This window comes from Gadus morhua, chromosome 4, assembly GCF_902167405.1.
Source record: "Gadus morhua chromosome 4, gadMor3.0, whole genome shotgun sequence".
NCBI classification, from domain to species: domain Eukaryota; kingdom Metazoa; phylum Chordata; class Actinopteri; order Gadiformes; family Gadidae; genus Gadus; species Gadus morhua.
In genome coordinates, this window is record NC_044051.1 from 26,694,167 (window position 1) to 26,710,119 (window position 15,953).

A 15,953-nucleotide genomic window follows, 5' to 3' on the forward strand; every position below is an offset into this window, starting at 1 on the left:
TCACCCACTTACCCACTGTAAGTGGGTTATGATAAGGATTTCAAGTAATTGTCAAGTAAAATTACACCGTCAGAGCCAGAGCGTCAGACTGGGCTGTTCTCAGCATACCGCGTTCATGTTCCAGAGGGTTCATGTTCCAGTCCCCAAATTCAGTTGAACCACTACCTGGACATTTGTGATGGACGGAGCTGCCCTCAGTTTTGGGCCATGAACAGGCGCACCCTCCCCTCTTTGTTCAAGGTGGAGGTAAGAGTTATGGCAGTCCCTGCATCAAGTGCACCTGTTGAACGTGTGTTCATCCATGGTGGGGTGATAATGTGACCCAATCATTCACAACTCAGTGACAAAGTACTGTCAAATATTTTCTTTTGCAAATGCAATGCATTGTAAGTCGATGTATGTTGCGAGGCAGCAAGAATACTACCAGCTTTCAGGCTTGTGTATTACTATTTCCCCTTCCTACAGTATGTGTATGTGATATTACTTTTGAAATATTCTTTTTTTTCATGTCTGATGCCATGTGTTGCAAATAATATTCTACAACATCTAGGGAGATTGAGTGATTGACTAGAGATTCTATTTGATTCTTTTCATAGGTTGGAGGTAATGATCATATAAACATTTTCAAACTATTCACATAATGGTTTTGGAATGTTTTGAATAGTTTGAGTTATTGTTAATGTTAAGACATTGTTATTGTTAATGTTGAAATAAAACTCAACTTATGAACCACTCTCTTTACCGATTTTTAAATGTGGAAACTGGGTTAGATCATCAGATTTTTGGATGACTTGACTTGTGACTTGCTTGACCTGAGCAATGACTTGACTTGTGACTTGCTTGATTCTCACCACAGTGACTTGGGACTGGCTTGAGACTTGAAGGTTATGACTTGAGACTTGCTTGTGACTTGCACATGAGTGACTTACCCCCACCTCTGCCAATTACACTTTTGTTATATTGCTTAAAGGTGTCATGCATTTTTTCTTGGCTTTTGCGGTGGTCACTTATAGCAATGAATGTCCTCTGAGTCGGTTTTAGTGAAAAATATATAAATAAATATTGAAGAATATTCATGACATGCATTGTCCTTCACAGGAGAGAGAGAGAGGGTGAGAGAGAGGGAGAGAGAGAGAGAGAGAGAGAGAGAGAGAGAGAGAGAGAGAGAGAGAGAGAGAGAGAGAGAGAGAGGATTGAACATTCATTCACCTTGACCGCAGCCCGGGCACTCCCGCGATTCCCGCCGTGCCCCGTGAACGAATGAATGAATGGCCCGGGAACCGCGGGCACTGTGAGCGCGGAGTCGGGCGTGTGTAGGACCGGACCGCGCTGCCTGTATGACCACTGTTACGCTGCGCATAGACAGTAAAAAATTAGCTGAGACGGTAGAGGGGTTAGAAACCAATAAATGAAAATAGGCTATTTATTTCAGGTAGCCTATTTTTTCACCCAAAAAATACAATGAATGAAAACAATAATCACGTTCCCAGCTCCCCCCCTAGGTTGTGCGAACGCCCCCCAGGGGGCGGTACCGCCCCCGTTAAGACACCATGCTCTAACCCAGGGGTCACCATTCGCCCGCAAGGACCACATGAGGCGCCCGCAGGCCTGTTCTAAAAATAGCACTACTCATTCTTGAACAACTTCTTTCCCACCTTTTTTAAGTCATTGTTGATAATTATTGTGAGAAATCATTAACATGACTTAATTAATTAACATGTCTTCACATAGATAGAGTATCATTAATCATTAATACTAATATATAACTAAAGGCAAACTGAGCAAATTTGTTATTTCAGAAGAGTATAGAACTGGGTGCCTTTCGTATAACTCAGTGCCCATGAAGTAGCTCTCAGGTTCAAAAAGGTTGGTGACCCCTGCTCTAACCAATAACATGGAAGCCATTTGGGCTGTTACATTGCTGCGGGCAACTTTGGGCAAGCTCTATACTCAATTATCAACGAAAAAAATGGCCCGGAGGGCTTACTTTATGGGTTTTCATGCAGAAAAAATTACCCTGGGTTCAATTTTCGCCGAAATAACAGAAGGAATACACAACTAGCAGTCTTGCATTGAAAATGTTACTGAAGTAAAAGTACAAAAGTAAAGTAAGCATTAGATAATATTTCTATATTTCTATAGCATATTTATATTATAAGTAAATCGCTTTAATGTTGCAAAATTATTGGACTGAAAGCACAATATTTTTTCTATCTTGTTTGTAAGTGGCCGTTCCTGTGTAGTATGTGAAAGCTAACTTACAGAACATTTATTTAATATGCTAGTTAGGTGGATATAGATTAAGGGCAACAATCTGCCAATTGAATGTATGTATTGTGATATATTATGTATATATAATGTTTTGCTACTGTATTCATGCAGGTTTACTGACAACAGGAGCAAGAAAAACTATCTAGACCTAAAGGTACTTTATTTTAGAAATTTCCTCAACAGTGCAGACTTTGTGAACCTGATTTTATGCCTCATAAACATATTAGCATAGAGTGTAGCATAAACAGTAAAAAGCGATACAATAAATGATACTACATTGAGTACAAGGGACATATGAATGTCTTTGTTACTAGAGTGTATGAATGTATTTTTCTGTTTGTTTGTATAATGTAAACCAAACAAATTGAAATAGATACTACAAAAATATAATATATATATTACATCGGTGAGTTTTAAAGATTACACAGCGTGTCTCTTACTTGCTGAACCAATGGCAGGAAGTGATTAAAGGGGTCATGACCTGGAAGACCTCTGATTGGACCACCTTGAGACGCCTCTCCGAGCTGCCCACTTGCTCCACCATGGCCGAGCGGATGGCAGGAAGGTCAGATATAAATAAAAATCAATCGCTTTTTAAAATCATCCTTCTCTAGTTCAAGTCAAAGTGACCCGATGGTTCAAGTGTGATTGATAACAGGGAGTGGTCACAGCTGATCCTAATCAACATTGGAGCATAGAAACAAATTTCAAAAAAAGGGGCCACACACACTGTCGTGACTTATTTTGCTGTTAATCGAAAATATGCACGTTCTTTCGGGATTGTGGCTTTTAGACACGCTTGCTCCTTTGATTATTCAGCTTTGCTGTATTTATTTCACAGAATGCAAAAACAAACATGAAGGATCAACATAAACCTTTTCTGACATGCATCAAAAGAGCTGTCACTGAGCAGTTATAAAACTGTACTGCTTCCCGTCTACCTATTCACCTTTGGCTCCTCTCCTAAATACACACAGATGCGCTTCATTAACCCAAATACGGCATCCCCGGCATGTCAAATGCAAAATATGCTTTTACTAAATGAAAACAGATAAAACAAACAATTAACTCAAATAACCAAGCCAAAACCAACATGAATATTAATAAATAAATGAAACACATCAAACTGAAAATGGCTCTAACATACCAGCCCCTAATTGCTTATTACATAGCAATTACTCAAATTATTATACCTAATGGAGCCATTATAACCAAATGTAGGACATCTGTCCAATGCAAATTGTATACTTTAGTCCATTATTTGTAAATCCAGCAATATCAGTAGTGGGTGTGTCAGGTCAGCAAGATGGCGTCGACGGGTGAACTACTGATGGTATTGTGGGCATAAAATGTCCTTTTTAATAAACAATCGGTATACTTACAAAGTTATCAATGCCTCGATTTATATGTTAAGACCCTTATTATAATACCAAAGAAGTGTCGGGCTACTTCTAGCTTTTTAAGTGGTTTAAAATAGCGTTTTGGTAGAATCGGCTAAAAACAACCATTTTAAGAATACGTACATGCGCCTTTTTGCTCCCAAATGAACATCCCAACTGGTTATCATACCAAACATCTCCCAGATCCATTTTTCACCGGATTTGTCCTTTAAGATGGAGTACAGAATCTTTTTGACCAATCGAAAGGGTCTCTCCAACACTCCGCCGTGGTGAGGTCCTGAGGGAGGGTTGAATGTCCAGTCAATACCTTCTTTGAGTAATGCTCTTTGTCATTGTCCAGTAATTTCATGGACTCCGCCTGCTCCTTTTGTGTTCCAATAAAGTTAGTGCCTCGATCTGACCGGATACTTTTTATTGATCCTCGATGACAGATGAACCGACGGATAGCATTAATGCATGCGTCTGTGTTTAGGAAACTGGCCACCTCCAGATTTACAGCTCGGGTTACCAGACAAGTAAAGATTACTACCCATCTCTTGACATGAGCACGGGCACGTTTCACCTAAATAGGTCCAAAATATTCCACACCTACATGGGTGAAGGTTGGAAGATCTGGTGTTATTCGATCAAGTGGGAGATCAGTCTTTTTCCTGGTCTCCTGCTATGGCCTGTAGTGGTCTACAAAAAACGCAGTCTTTAATGATCCTTCTTGCCAAAGAGTTTGCACCTGACAGCCAATACTGCTGATGGAGCTTAGAAAGCATGTGTCCTCTTCCTGAATGACCAACATGTAGGTGAATACTGGTAAGTATTAACTTTGAAACATGAGAATGTTTAGGAAGGATTATTGGGTGTTTAACCTCAAGGGGCATAGCCATTTTACTGGTTCTTCTTCCAATTCTTAGGCTACGTTTACACGATGACGGTCTGAACAGAAGACGCAAAAGTGGCGTTGCGTCTTCACTTTTTATTCCGCGTTTAGACAAGCGTTTACGGGAGGAAATCTGCGTGCATACGGTGACGCAAAAGTGTGTGGAATCGATTGGGTATGCATGCCAGGCGGCTAGGTAGTGCTGTGATACACTATCACACAACACCGCCATGTCTGAGCGCATGCGTAGAATCTTCCTTCTCTTATCCGTGCCGCAAAAACCAAAAAGATACTTCTCTGTTCAGTAATACTATCTGTACATATCCTGTACATTTCGTGGAAAGACTCCTGTACGCTTGTTAGAGCTGCCAGAGCAGCTTGAAGGTCTGACGCATGGAAATAATCGGACATGTTTGTTTATTTCCTTGTACTGGCACATGTATGTGACGTGAACGCGTACGCGACGTGAGCAGATCTCAGTGTTTTGCATCTTGGCAGTGTAGACGGAAACGCTACGGCGGAGCGTATTCAACTTTTCCACTCTGGAGGGTGGTTTCAGATTTATGCGTTTTCATGCCCCAAAAACGTCTAAACGAAAGGCACTTCCGATAAAATATTTTGTCCTTTTTACCCGCAAGCGTCCTTGTGTAAACGGGGCCTTAGAATACCATCTGTTGTTGCTTTAGTTTTGAACCATCCACTTTACAAGGGGATCGCTTTTGGACTCGCACGTCTCTGTTCAACCAAACACAAAGTCTTGCTTCTTCGTTTACGTTGATTTATTTTCCTTTTTTTTCCACGGAACATTTCATTTGGCTTTTTCGTGAGTGTGAGATACATGAGCGTGTGCGTGAGGTCTAAAACAGTGTTGATTCCAGTGGCGAACCGTGAGCACTACAGCCGGGCCTTCACGTCAGCCCTAATTGCTGAGAAAAGAAATCATCGCGGAAAAAAAGACACAGTACGCTGAATTGAAAGCGTTTAAATACTGCAAGCCTTTAATTAACGATGAAAAGGATGTAGCCTAAACAAATAGACCATAACATCAATAACATTCTCCGCAACAAGAAATACTCTAATGACAAATCTGGAAACATAAAATGAGGTCACAAGTGCATGTATTTCTTGCATTTAGCCTGTAGGGGTCTGTATGTGGGTTTTGCACTGCCCAGGTAATATAAGGCCAGGTGTGTGTTTGTGAGAAACTGAATGTCAAGGTAAGAGGCGGAGGTCAGTTTTCAAACTGACCGTCTCTTGCAGGTGTGCCGCAGAATCTTGATGTCGGTGGGCTGACTTTGTCAGATTTGTAAGGCTGACAAATCTGCCGCTGACCCAAGTGGATGTCTTGTCAGTTGTAAAAAGTAGACAACTCCAGCCTCCTTCTTACAGCCTCTCATCCATTGATATCTCCGATAATTTTCGGTTTTGAAATGCCTTTCCACTGTCTTAACCTTTTCTTTTAATTCCAGTTCTGGAGTTGGTCTTACGTTTTTTATTGATTAAATTTTTTCTGTGAAAGGCCGCCTTGAAAAAGGCGATGGTATCAAGCTAGACACAACGTTGCTCTCGTCTTCCGCCATCGCTCTCACCACTCTGCCCCCCCCCCCGCTGTTCGGACTTCACGAAGGCCTACAACAGGGGTGCCCAATACGTCGATCGCGATCGACTGGTCGATCGCAGGGCCAATGAGAGTAGCTCACAGAACTCACCAAGAAAAACAAAAAAAACGGTTTTCAGAAAAGCAATTCATCCAATCATTTAATGATATTAAAATGTGCCCGCTGATTGACGTGTAGACAGGCCAGTCTGCTTGTTGCTAAAAAGTTTGTTACACCATTACCATAACAACCAGACAAGCGCCAATCGCCGCTTTCCTTTTACCGCTGCATTTACGTTTGCTCGATTCTCTGTGTAGTAGCCTACGAAATATGATTCGGAAATGAATGAGGGAGGTAAAGAAATTAAAAAATCGAAGACTTACCATTTCCATCAAGAATGGGAAGAGGACTTCTTATTCACGATGTCACACTCAAAGTGTGTCTGTCTTATCTGTCGATCCAGCATTGCACTTCCAAAGAAGGGGAATGTAGAGAGACATTTTCGAATGGTTCATCGAACCTTTGATACAGACTTTCCTCCAAGCAGTGAATTGAGAAAGAGAAAGGTGAGGGAGTTGAAGTCTCAGCTTCTTGGACAGCAGTCTCTTTTTACTCGGCCAACATCGAAAGCCAAGGCCGCAACAGAGGCATCGTTCCGGGTGAGTCGCACGATTGTTAGGCACAAAAAGTGTTTCCAGGATGGAGTTATGGTGAAGGAAGCCTTCATTGAAGCATCAGATGCGTTATTTAAAGAATTTAAAAACAAAACGGAAATAATGTCTGCAGTCAAAGCTGTTCAATTGACAAGAAATACAGTGACCAGGCGATGCGAAATGATGGGCGACAACTTAGTACAGCAGCTTGCTAAGGACATTGACTGTTGCGAGTGCTTCTCGCTACAGATGGACGAGTCTACCGACATCACAGACAAAGCCCAGTTGTGCATTTTTATTCGAATGGTTCATGATATGACTGCAAAAGAGGAACTTTTAACAGTTTTGCATATGAACGCACACACACGGGGGGAGGACATTTTTCAGATTTTCAAAACCTTTATCGACAAGACGAAGATTCCAGTGTGCAAGTTGGTGTCTATCACGACGGACGGGGCGCCTGCCATGGTAGGCTGCCGTAATGGATTTGTTGCCAAATGCCGAGAGGATGAGGCGTTTCCTGACTTTCTAAGTTACCATTGTATCATACACCAACAAGCGTTGTGTGCGAAAATGTTGAACATGAAGGAGATCATGGACGTAGCAACAAAAGTGGCCTGTTCTATCCGTGCAAAATCTCTCCAAAGACGACTCTTCCGCTTGCAGCTTGAGGAGGCTGACAGTGACCACACGGAGCTACTCCTTCACACAGACGTAAGGTGGTTGAGTAGGGGGAAATTCCTTCAACGATTTCGCGATCTCCTTCCCGAGATAAAGCAGTTCCTTCAGGAGAAAAAACATGCAGAATACGAGCAACTTAATGATGATCGTTGGTTGCTTGATTTGGCGTTTTTAACTGATGTGTCAAACATGCTCAATGAGCTAAACGTGGAATTACAGGGCAAAGAGAAACTCGTGATCAATATGATAAGCACAGTGAACGCCTTCAAGGGAAAACTTAAACTGCTTTCTTCAAAGATCCAACGCCATGATCTGGGAAACTTTAGCAACCTTGCATCTGAGCTGAATAATCAAGAAAAGGACTCAACGGAGTTTGACAGTGCATGTTATGCAAAACAGATCGACACCGTCCTGTCAGACTTTGACAGGAGATTTCAAGACTTCGCTCTACTCGAGCCAGTTGCTACGTTCATGTGCTTCCCTTTTCGGGAGGATGCTGAGATCGATGTCCTCGCTTCCAAAATCTCAACAATGTTTCAGCTCAGTTCTGCTGAAGTTGAGGATGAGATCTTGACACTGCAAGCAGACATTAACCTGAAGGCCAGGGCCAATGAACAGTTCTGGAGTTTGCTCACAGAAGAAAAGTATCCCAACATGAGAAAATGTGCAACATCTCTGACTGCAATGTTTGGATCTACGTACTTGTGCGAGTCAGCCTTTTCACATATGAAAATTATAAAATCCAAATACCGCTCCACCCTGACCGACGATCATTTGGAGGCGTGTCTAAGACTGACTATCAGTAGCTATTGCCCGGACTATGCATCCCTTGTGGACTCCATCCAATGCAAGTCATCATCTGAATAAGGTAACCTACTGACCACTGATGTGAACATGCCCCTGTGTATGCAAAAAAAAAAAGACTACATGCATAAAGTTAATTGTCTGAAAGTTTCAATGTTTGAACAGTGAATTGTAGTTTCCTAGTGTTAAAAAAGTGTCCTAGTGTTATTTGATCATAAATGTAGGCCTACTGAATTTTATTGGCAATGTAATGTGAACCTGCCACATGAAAAAAAAAAAATGGCTACAATGTACACATAAAGTTAATAGTACACATAAAGTTAAAGTTAATGAAAGTTTCAGTTTGAACAGTGAGAGTGAGAGTGTGTACTGTGGGCCAAATGCCACTATCTATGTATGTATGTTAAAAGAAAATCCTAAATAAAAAAAAGTTACATTTCAATGTGTGGATTTTTTTAATCATAAATGTAGGCTACTAAATTGTACGGGCAATGTATTGTCGCTGTGTATGAAATCACATGCTGATTAGTAGCCTCTATTGTGGATGTTACTGTTGTTATTTCCAGGGTTGGTATGGAAATTAAACTCAATTGTAAAATAATTAAACTTGTCATTTAGTGAAATAGCCCGTATGACACTGTGTGTTCGTTTTGGTATTGTAAATTTAAAAAAGACAATGTGCGTAAAAGATAGTGTGCGTAGTTAGTAGATCATTCTGACCCAGACACTTAAAAGGTAGATCACCATTCAGAAAAGTGTGGGCACCCCTGGCCTACAATCTTTTTTTTTTGTCCCACCCACTGAAAATCAAACCGTGATTGGTCAATTTTACCATCACTCTCCAAATCAAAACACATTGCTTGGCCTTCCCCGAGATTTGTGAAGTCCTAACCAATTAATGAGCAAGCTAACCGGGCTTCGATAGTGACGGACTATTCTGATTGGATAACATGTTTCTGGACAGTAACCCTTTCATTTCTGATGTGAACTTGACAGTAAACTTAACTTTAGAACATAGATGAGAGAAAATGTATTTAATGTATTGTATTAAATTAGTTCAATTTTCTTTTAATATATACATATATTATTTAATAGTCATATTTTTTGGTGCAGAATTTTTTAAGGCGTAGAAGGCCCTGAGGGTTCCCCTCTGGTTGATTCCCCCTGCACCACCCTCTCAATGCCCCCGTTCCTGATTCTTAACCTGGCTTGGCGACCCCCCCTCTCTGCTGGCTGGCTCTCATTAGGCTATACCTCCAGATAATGCAACATAAATCTAACATTTAGATAAGTTAGAATAAAACATGAACATTACTTAAGTCAAATAGGAATTCATCAATCGAAAAATTGAAATGAAATAGATTTTAAACTAACATAAAATATGTCTCTAACTCTCCAGCCCCTAATTGCTCATAATATAGCAATAACATCAACAAAATTAATAGAGCCTATATTAAGACATAATGAGTCATTACAAATTTTATTTTCAGTCCATACATGAAGTTCGGAGTTCATTCAACAGTTTATTCTTCTGTTATTCTCCTGCTTCCAGGAGCAGACAGAGTTTGTTGACAGGTTTTTGTAAGACACTTGTTTTTGTTTTGACTAGGACACTACAGACCTGGGGCCTGTACCACGTAGCTTGCTGAACATAGTGGAAATCCTAGCGGAAAACCTGGCTCGACAGAGCCGCAACTCGCAATTAGAGTTAAACGGTACCACGACGCTCACTTTAGATTCAATTAGTCGAACCAGGTTTTCCGCTTTAGGTTCAGTGCGCGTTCACTTGAAAGGGGCGTTTTTTGCATCATTTTCCTCACCTTTACGATAGATCAAGCAGTCTATATGCGTATAAGTGAAAAGATTCTGCATATTGTCTATAAAATAACTATGCCAAATGCAGAATTGTTCGCCATTAATCCAAATAGAATGATGATGATTTAAAAATGCATAAGCAACGTCCATCCTGCCTTATTCTATCATTTAGGGAATTCACTTTAAATACACCTTATGTAAGAAATGTATTGCATGTTTTCAACCGCTGAGAGGTAGCGGGCTGTAGCGTAGTGGATTAGTATAAGACCCGAACGCCAGCGACCGGGGTTCAAATTCGCCTGTCTATCATTATGCATTTTACCCCCATAGATGTGGTGCCAGCACGGCCTTGAAAATATGGGTTCAAGTTCGAAATAAGCACAAAAATATAATTCCATAAGCTTTTGTGAATAAGTATTCCATATGCATGAGAATTGGGACTTTTTAAGCTTCACATAAATTTGCGTCACTTGGGAGTCGAACCCCCCGCGCAGAAATTCAAGACTGACGCGCTACCTCCACTCTAGCACTCTGTCACGGAGACACAATGCGCAACAGTAAGCATTGTCTACATAAGGTCCAACAAGGACGATCAAATAACGAACACCCTCTGATGAGAATCTGTATCTCTCATGAAGAACCCCAATTTCGTTGTTTACAAAATGACAATAAAGTCTGAAATCGGAATATCGTCAGACAATGCCAAGATGCCGGTTCTGTCCCGTAAAACCCTCTGTCTCCGGAGAGACGCCTGTACGAGAAGTGCGCCGAGGTCCACGGGAACACCCACAAATGGTGACGCCTCTGTCAGAGTAGGGGCTAGCAAGCTGCGCACGCCGATTTAAGTAGCCGATCTCCGACTAGACTAAGCCGAAAAACTGCTCCCGACCAGGTTTGGTTGCGAGCATAAGTCACCATGGTGATACAGCGACGCTAAAAGAGATCGACTTTCGTGGTACAACTAACCCAGGCTTTGAGCTCAACATACCTTGCTTACCCTCTAAGCAAGCTTCGTGGTACAGGCCCCAGGGGTCTCATTTATAACCGTTGCGTACGCACAAAACGGGGCTGAAATTGGCGTACGTGACTTTCCACGCCAAGGTTGTGATCTATAAAAAACTAACTTGACGGGTGTATGTTCACAGCCCTAAGCAAACTCTGACCCATGCGTATGCATGGTTTGGAGGAAAAGGAGAATTGGCGACACAGACGGTGTGGTGGTGAACTGAAGTCAGACTGAAGAAATGTAGAGTGAGAAGAACGATTATGTTTTATCATCGCCCTTCATAAGTTTAATTTCAACCCGTGTCATGCGTTAAATCTATGTAATCCGAATAATTTAAGTCAACTGCGTTATTTCTCAGTTATAACTCCAGAAACATCTCCTTAGAATCGAAATGAAATTCAAAATCATCATTCTCTATATTTAATCCCGTCACTCCATACGTGTCAATAACATAATATTTTTATGTGACACTGTAAACACATAATCAAATGTCAATTAAATCCCAAGTGTGGAAAACCAAGCCACATACTCCTCATCACAATCGTTATATTATTGTCCGTTCCTCTTGATGCTTTTCATGACAAATCAGGCATTAAAAAGGAACATTTTACGTGGATGATTACAAACTGATTATCCAAGGTGTTCTTGGTCAGTCTTATTACCGTAACCCTATAAATACCGCAGTGAGCCCTGTGCGTAATGCTGCACCATGGCACTGCTGCACACCTGCAAACTTGTCGCTTTTCGGTGATAATCGCCGTTTTCTTGGTCAATTGGGTAATTCACGTGAATCGCGTAGAACCAGAGTTATTTTAGGGGAGGGGGGGGGGGGGGTGAAACATTATTGGATAATTGTTATAATTGACATTTCTCTGGGCCAATCGGAATCTCAGCACTTGCTTCAGAATCTTGAAGCACACAGCGCCAACTGAGCTCGCCTTTGGATGAGACACCTGGCTACCACGCGAGTCTGATGGAAACTCTTAACGTCAATTTGAAGTAGGGGTGTAGGCCTACGGTATAAACGGTATAGAAGGTACACCAGTTTGAAAATTTTCATGTAAAAAGTAAAGTTACGCCCAACTACTGAAAATATGGTAACAAAACATGGTTCCTTTTCAATTCGGCGCCACGTTACTTTCCCCAGGGACAGATTTGACAGCGCTACTGCCTTCTCAGGCAGTATGCTATTGCGCAAGCACGCAGGCGCGCAGCAAGCGCTCCTTGCGCAATGGTCCCTTCACAAGCTCTCATTCCACACCGTACGAGACAGACGCTGGTAGTGTGAATCTGTCTCTGCAATCAGACATGGCTTCCGCAGGCATTTTGAAAGCCAGTCCTTACGTCAAAATGCCAGTGGTGGAACGAGATAACAAACGCTGTCACTGTTTACGGTCTAAGGACATGGTTCCCTTTCAAAATGTCGATAGAAAGGGCTTTAAAGAGATGGTCAAAACACTCGATCCCAGGTACGCGTTACATGCCCGCACACACTTCAGCCAAATTGAGATGCCAAAACTATACGGCAAGGTCCGCAAGCAAGTGGAGAAACTAATCCATGCTATTAAACATTTGTGTTTTTCAGAGATGGAAGTAACTTGAGAAAAGATTTAAAAAAATTGCATGCAGTTTTGCTGCCTTTTCAGTATTTTACCCCTTCAGAGGCATTTATATCGAAATTAGAAGATAAAATTATCATACCGTGATATAATACCTCTACCGTCATACCGTGATATACATTTTAGTCCATACCGTACAGCCCTAATTTGAAGGAACTATCTTGTGTTAAATTCGAGGTAAGTCAAGCTTTTTGGAGCAAGAACAACAGCTATTTGTTTGCTTGATTCAAATAACATTAGCTACCTCTTTTTTGATGTGATATAATTTACAATAATATTGTATTTTTAGGACCAAGTCAACGCAGAGTACTGCACGAATGTAGACCTTGCATATAGTTAGTAAATTCTAACAACATAGGGCTATGTAGATAAATAATCTGGTAAGGGTGTTGTCCTAGGAAAATTACATTTTTCATCGAAGTCTGTCAGTAGAAATCTTTCCATTGTATTGTGTTCTACAACCTCCGTAATGAATGTTCATGCTAAATCCCGCCCAGGGTAGCTCAGAATTCGAGTAGCCGTATATCTCGAAACACCGATCAGTCCTTGGACCGTTGATTTCCCCCCCCCCGACACTGTCACCTATTTTACTCTAAGGAGTTTGCAGGTCTGCTGCTGGCACTGCCGGAGGAAGATGCTGGCAGGATTCGGAGGGAGAGGGTCTTCAGGGACCATAACGATTTATTGGTACCTACATAAAAATATTGCATCTGAGTCTGTTTTATATGCAGATCGCATTCATGAGGTCGTTTGCATTGACCATTTATGGTTAAAAAGGGGCGTGTACAGGGCAGAACGTGAAGCTGCGCACACTTGTAGACACCCTATATTTATAAAGCAAAGATTGTTTAGAGGTGTGCGTACGCAGGGTTTTATTAATCTGAATATTTTTTGGCGCACGCAAAACCTTGCTTTTGGGCGTGCGTACACTTTTAGTAACGATCCCACGCACAGTTTTATAAATGAGACCCCAGTCCTTTATTTCCTGGCAGGGTCTTAAGAATCAGTCCTAGAAGCCAGGAGTTTCTCGGAGCAGTCATCCACGATGACAACAATGTCTCAGGTTTTTCGGGATGTTATTCAACTTAGTTCTTTCTTGCATGATGGAGAGGTATTCTCTGACCCATCTCTTCCAGAAAAGGTTGGCTAGATATTTTACTTGTCTCCACCTCCTTCTCGTGTACAGATCTTCTCTTTCGCACAGTCTGACAGGCATGACAGGATTAGTTTTACGGAGCAGCAGATGGTTAGGTGTTAGAGGTTCCACATCATTCAAGTCGTTTGTTATTGTTGTGATGGGTCTGTCGTTCATTATTGCCTCTACCTCACATAAGGCCGTTTGAAGAGCCTCGTCATCGAGACCTTGTTCTTTCACCACAGACCACAGTATATTTCTCAAGGACTTAGCCCCGTCCACACGAAGCCGAAACGGGCGAAACCGTTACGGTTTCCGATCTATCCGGTTTCGAAGTATCTCCGTAAAGACGAAGCCAAGCGAAACCGGATAGATCTGTAGAAACGCTGTAGTAAACATTCCAGGCCCATAAGGGGCGCTGCTTCTGGTACACAAATCCAGAAGAAGAAGAGGCGAGCATGCGCATAAAGGCTGCCCCCGAACCACTAACAACACAAACAAACAGCTCTTCTACGATGGCGAACTAGATTCTTAATAAATAATGGCTTAGCAACCAAACAAGGGACATGATATGCTGCAGAACGATCACAAGCTTGTAGTCCGCCATCATCTTTTTTGTTGTGATTTCTGAGACTCCGCGGGCTTAAGAGCCATTGGCTAGGAGGTCGAGGGGTGGGGCGATGACGTCATGGTTTGCGGTTTCAGTCGGTTTCAGGCGTCCACACGAAACCAAAACGAAACCGGATAGATTTGAAACCACCTCCGAGGGTGGTTTCAGAAGTTTGCGGTTTCGGTCAGCGGATTCGCCGGCTTCGTGTGGACGGAAGGCCGAACCGTACAAGACCTTTGCGGTTTCGCCATGAAATCGGCTTCGTGTGGACGGGGCCTTAGTGAGTCTTTCCCATACACCTCCATGGTGAGCGCCGGATGCTGGGTTAGGTATGATTATGGGATTGTTGTTGCATACAGGCATTGCTGATCTGTTCAATCTTCCTCCCACTCTGAGGATGCCTTTGTCCATGATTGGGTCCATTTTCAAAATAGGATTATTTTTCCTGCATTGTTTTCCTCTTTCAAGCAGGGCAATATCCTGTTCAAGGTGTTGCTGTTGTTCAAATGCCAATATGGCTCTTTCAGCATTGTCCGTATCCTCGACAGTCACATTAGTGCTCAGTAAGACCTTCAGGTTTGCAGCACGTTCCTTCAATTTTCCTCTACTGCCTATCATCAGCAGGATTCTGCTTGGAGTCCAGGATTCTGTGTCTCATTTGACAAGTCCTGCATCACAGCAATTCTATTGACCACAAAGGTGTGGAATCTTTTGGGCTGATTGCAGATGTATTTCAGTACAGACTGACTGTCGGTCCAAAAGATTGACTGTCTTAGGTTCTGCTGAAGCTCTAGCGTAACATCCTATCCATTCTTACAGCTAGAGTGGCTGCTGTTAGCTCAAGTCTTGGAATTCATGCTTTGCACGTGACGTCACTACGATTGGCTGGCGGGCAAGGACAACATTCTCTAGCAACTTAGTAACCTAATGAAGGATCTGCCAGGACATCGCCAGCTTTACCATAAGAAACGGAAGTTGGTATTTTGAGGTGAAAACGATATGCCAGATATGAATACAAATACCTTTCCTTTTCCGTGCCATCTGAAAGATCATTTTTTAACTTCATCATCCAACCTACGGCTCTTTTTAGGCTGTTCCAGGATGAATGGTACTCAATGAGCATACAAGTTGGAGTTTTTTCTGTCTGACTTGCAACAATGCTGGTAACAGTAACTTCCTTCCTTACTTCCAGGTCATTGCGGAGGATGAAGCCCGGTTCTTTTGGCATTCCAGGCCATTGTGTTTCAGTTTTTTTCAGAAACTCTGGACCCTGAAGCCAACTTTTTGGAGTCAGGAATGGTTCAATGCTCAGTCCTCATTATGCATCATCAGCAGGGTTTTGTTTAGAGTTTAAAAACCTCCACTGGTTTACTTTTGACATGTTTTGAATGACTGCTGTTCTGTTTGCCACGAAAGTGTGATACCTTCTGGTGCTGTTTCGGATATATTTCAGAATGTTCTGGCTGTCAGTCCAAAAGTTAGACTCTTGG

General features: G+C 42.0%; 1 protein-coding gene across 1 annotated transcript in view; it reads left to right on the top strand.

The window, feature by feature from the left end:
- Nucleotides 1–15,953, top strand: part of cfap221 (cilia and flagella associated protein 221) — a 65,533-nt gene that overhangs the window by 29,690 nt on the left and 19,890 nt on the right. The window contains exons 22-23 of the mRNA XM_030353555.1: nucleotides 2,383–2,425; nucleotides 2,730–2,836. Of these exons, the coding sequence (XP_030209415.1) occupies nucleotides 2,383–2,425; nucleotides 2,730–2,836 (150 nt within the window). The remainder of the gene's footprint in view (nucleotides 1–2,382; nucleotides 2,426–2,729; nucleotides 2,837–15,953) is intronic.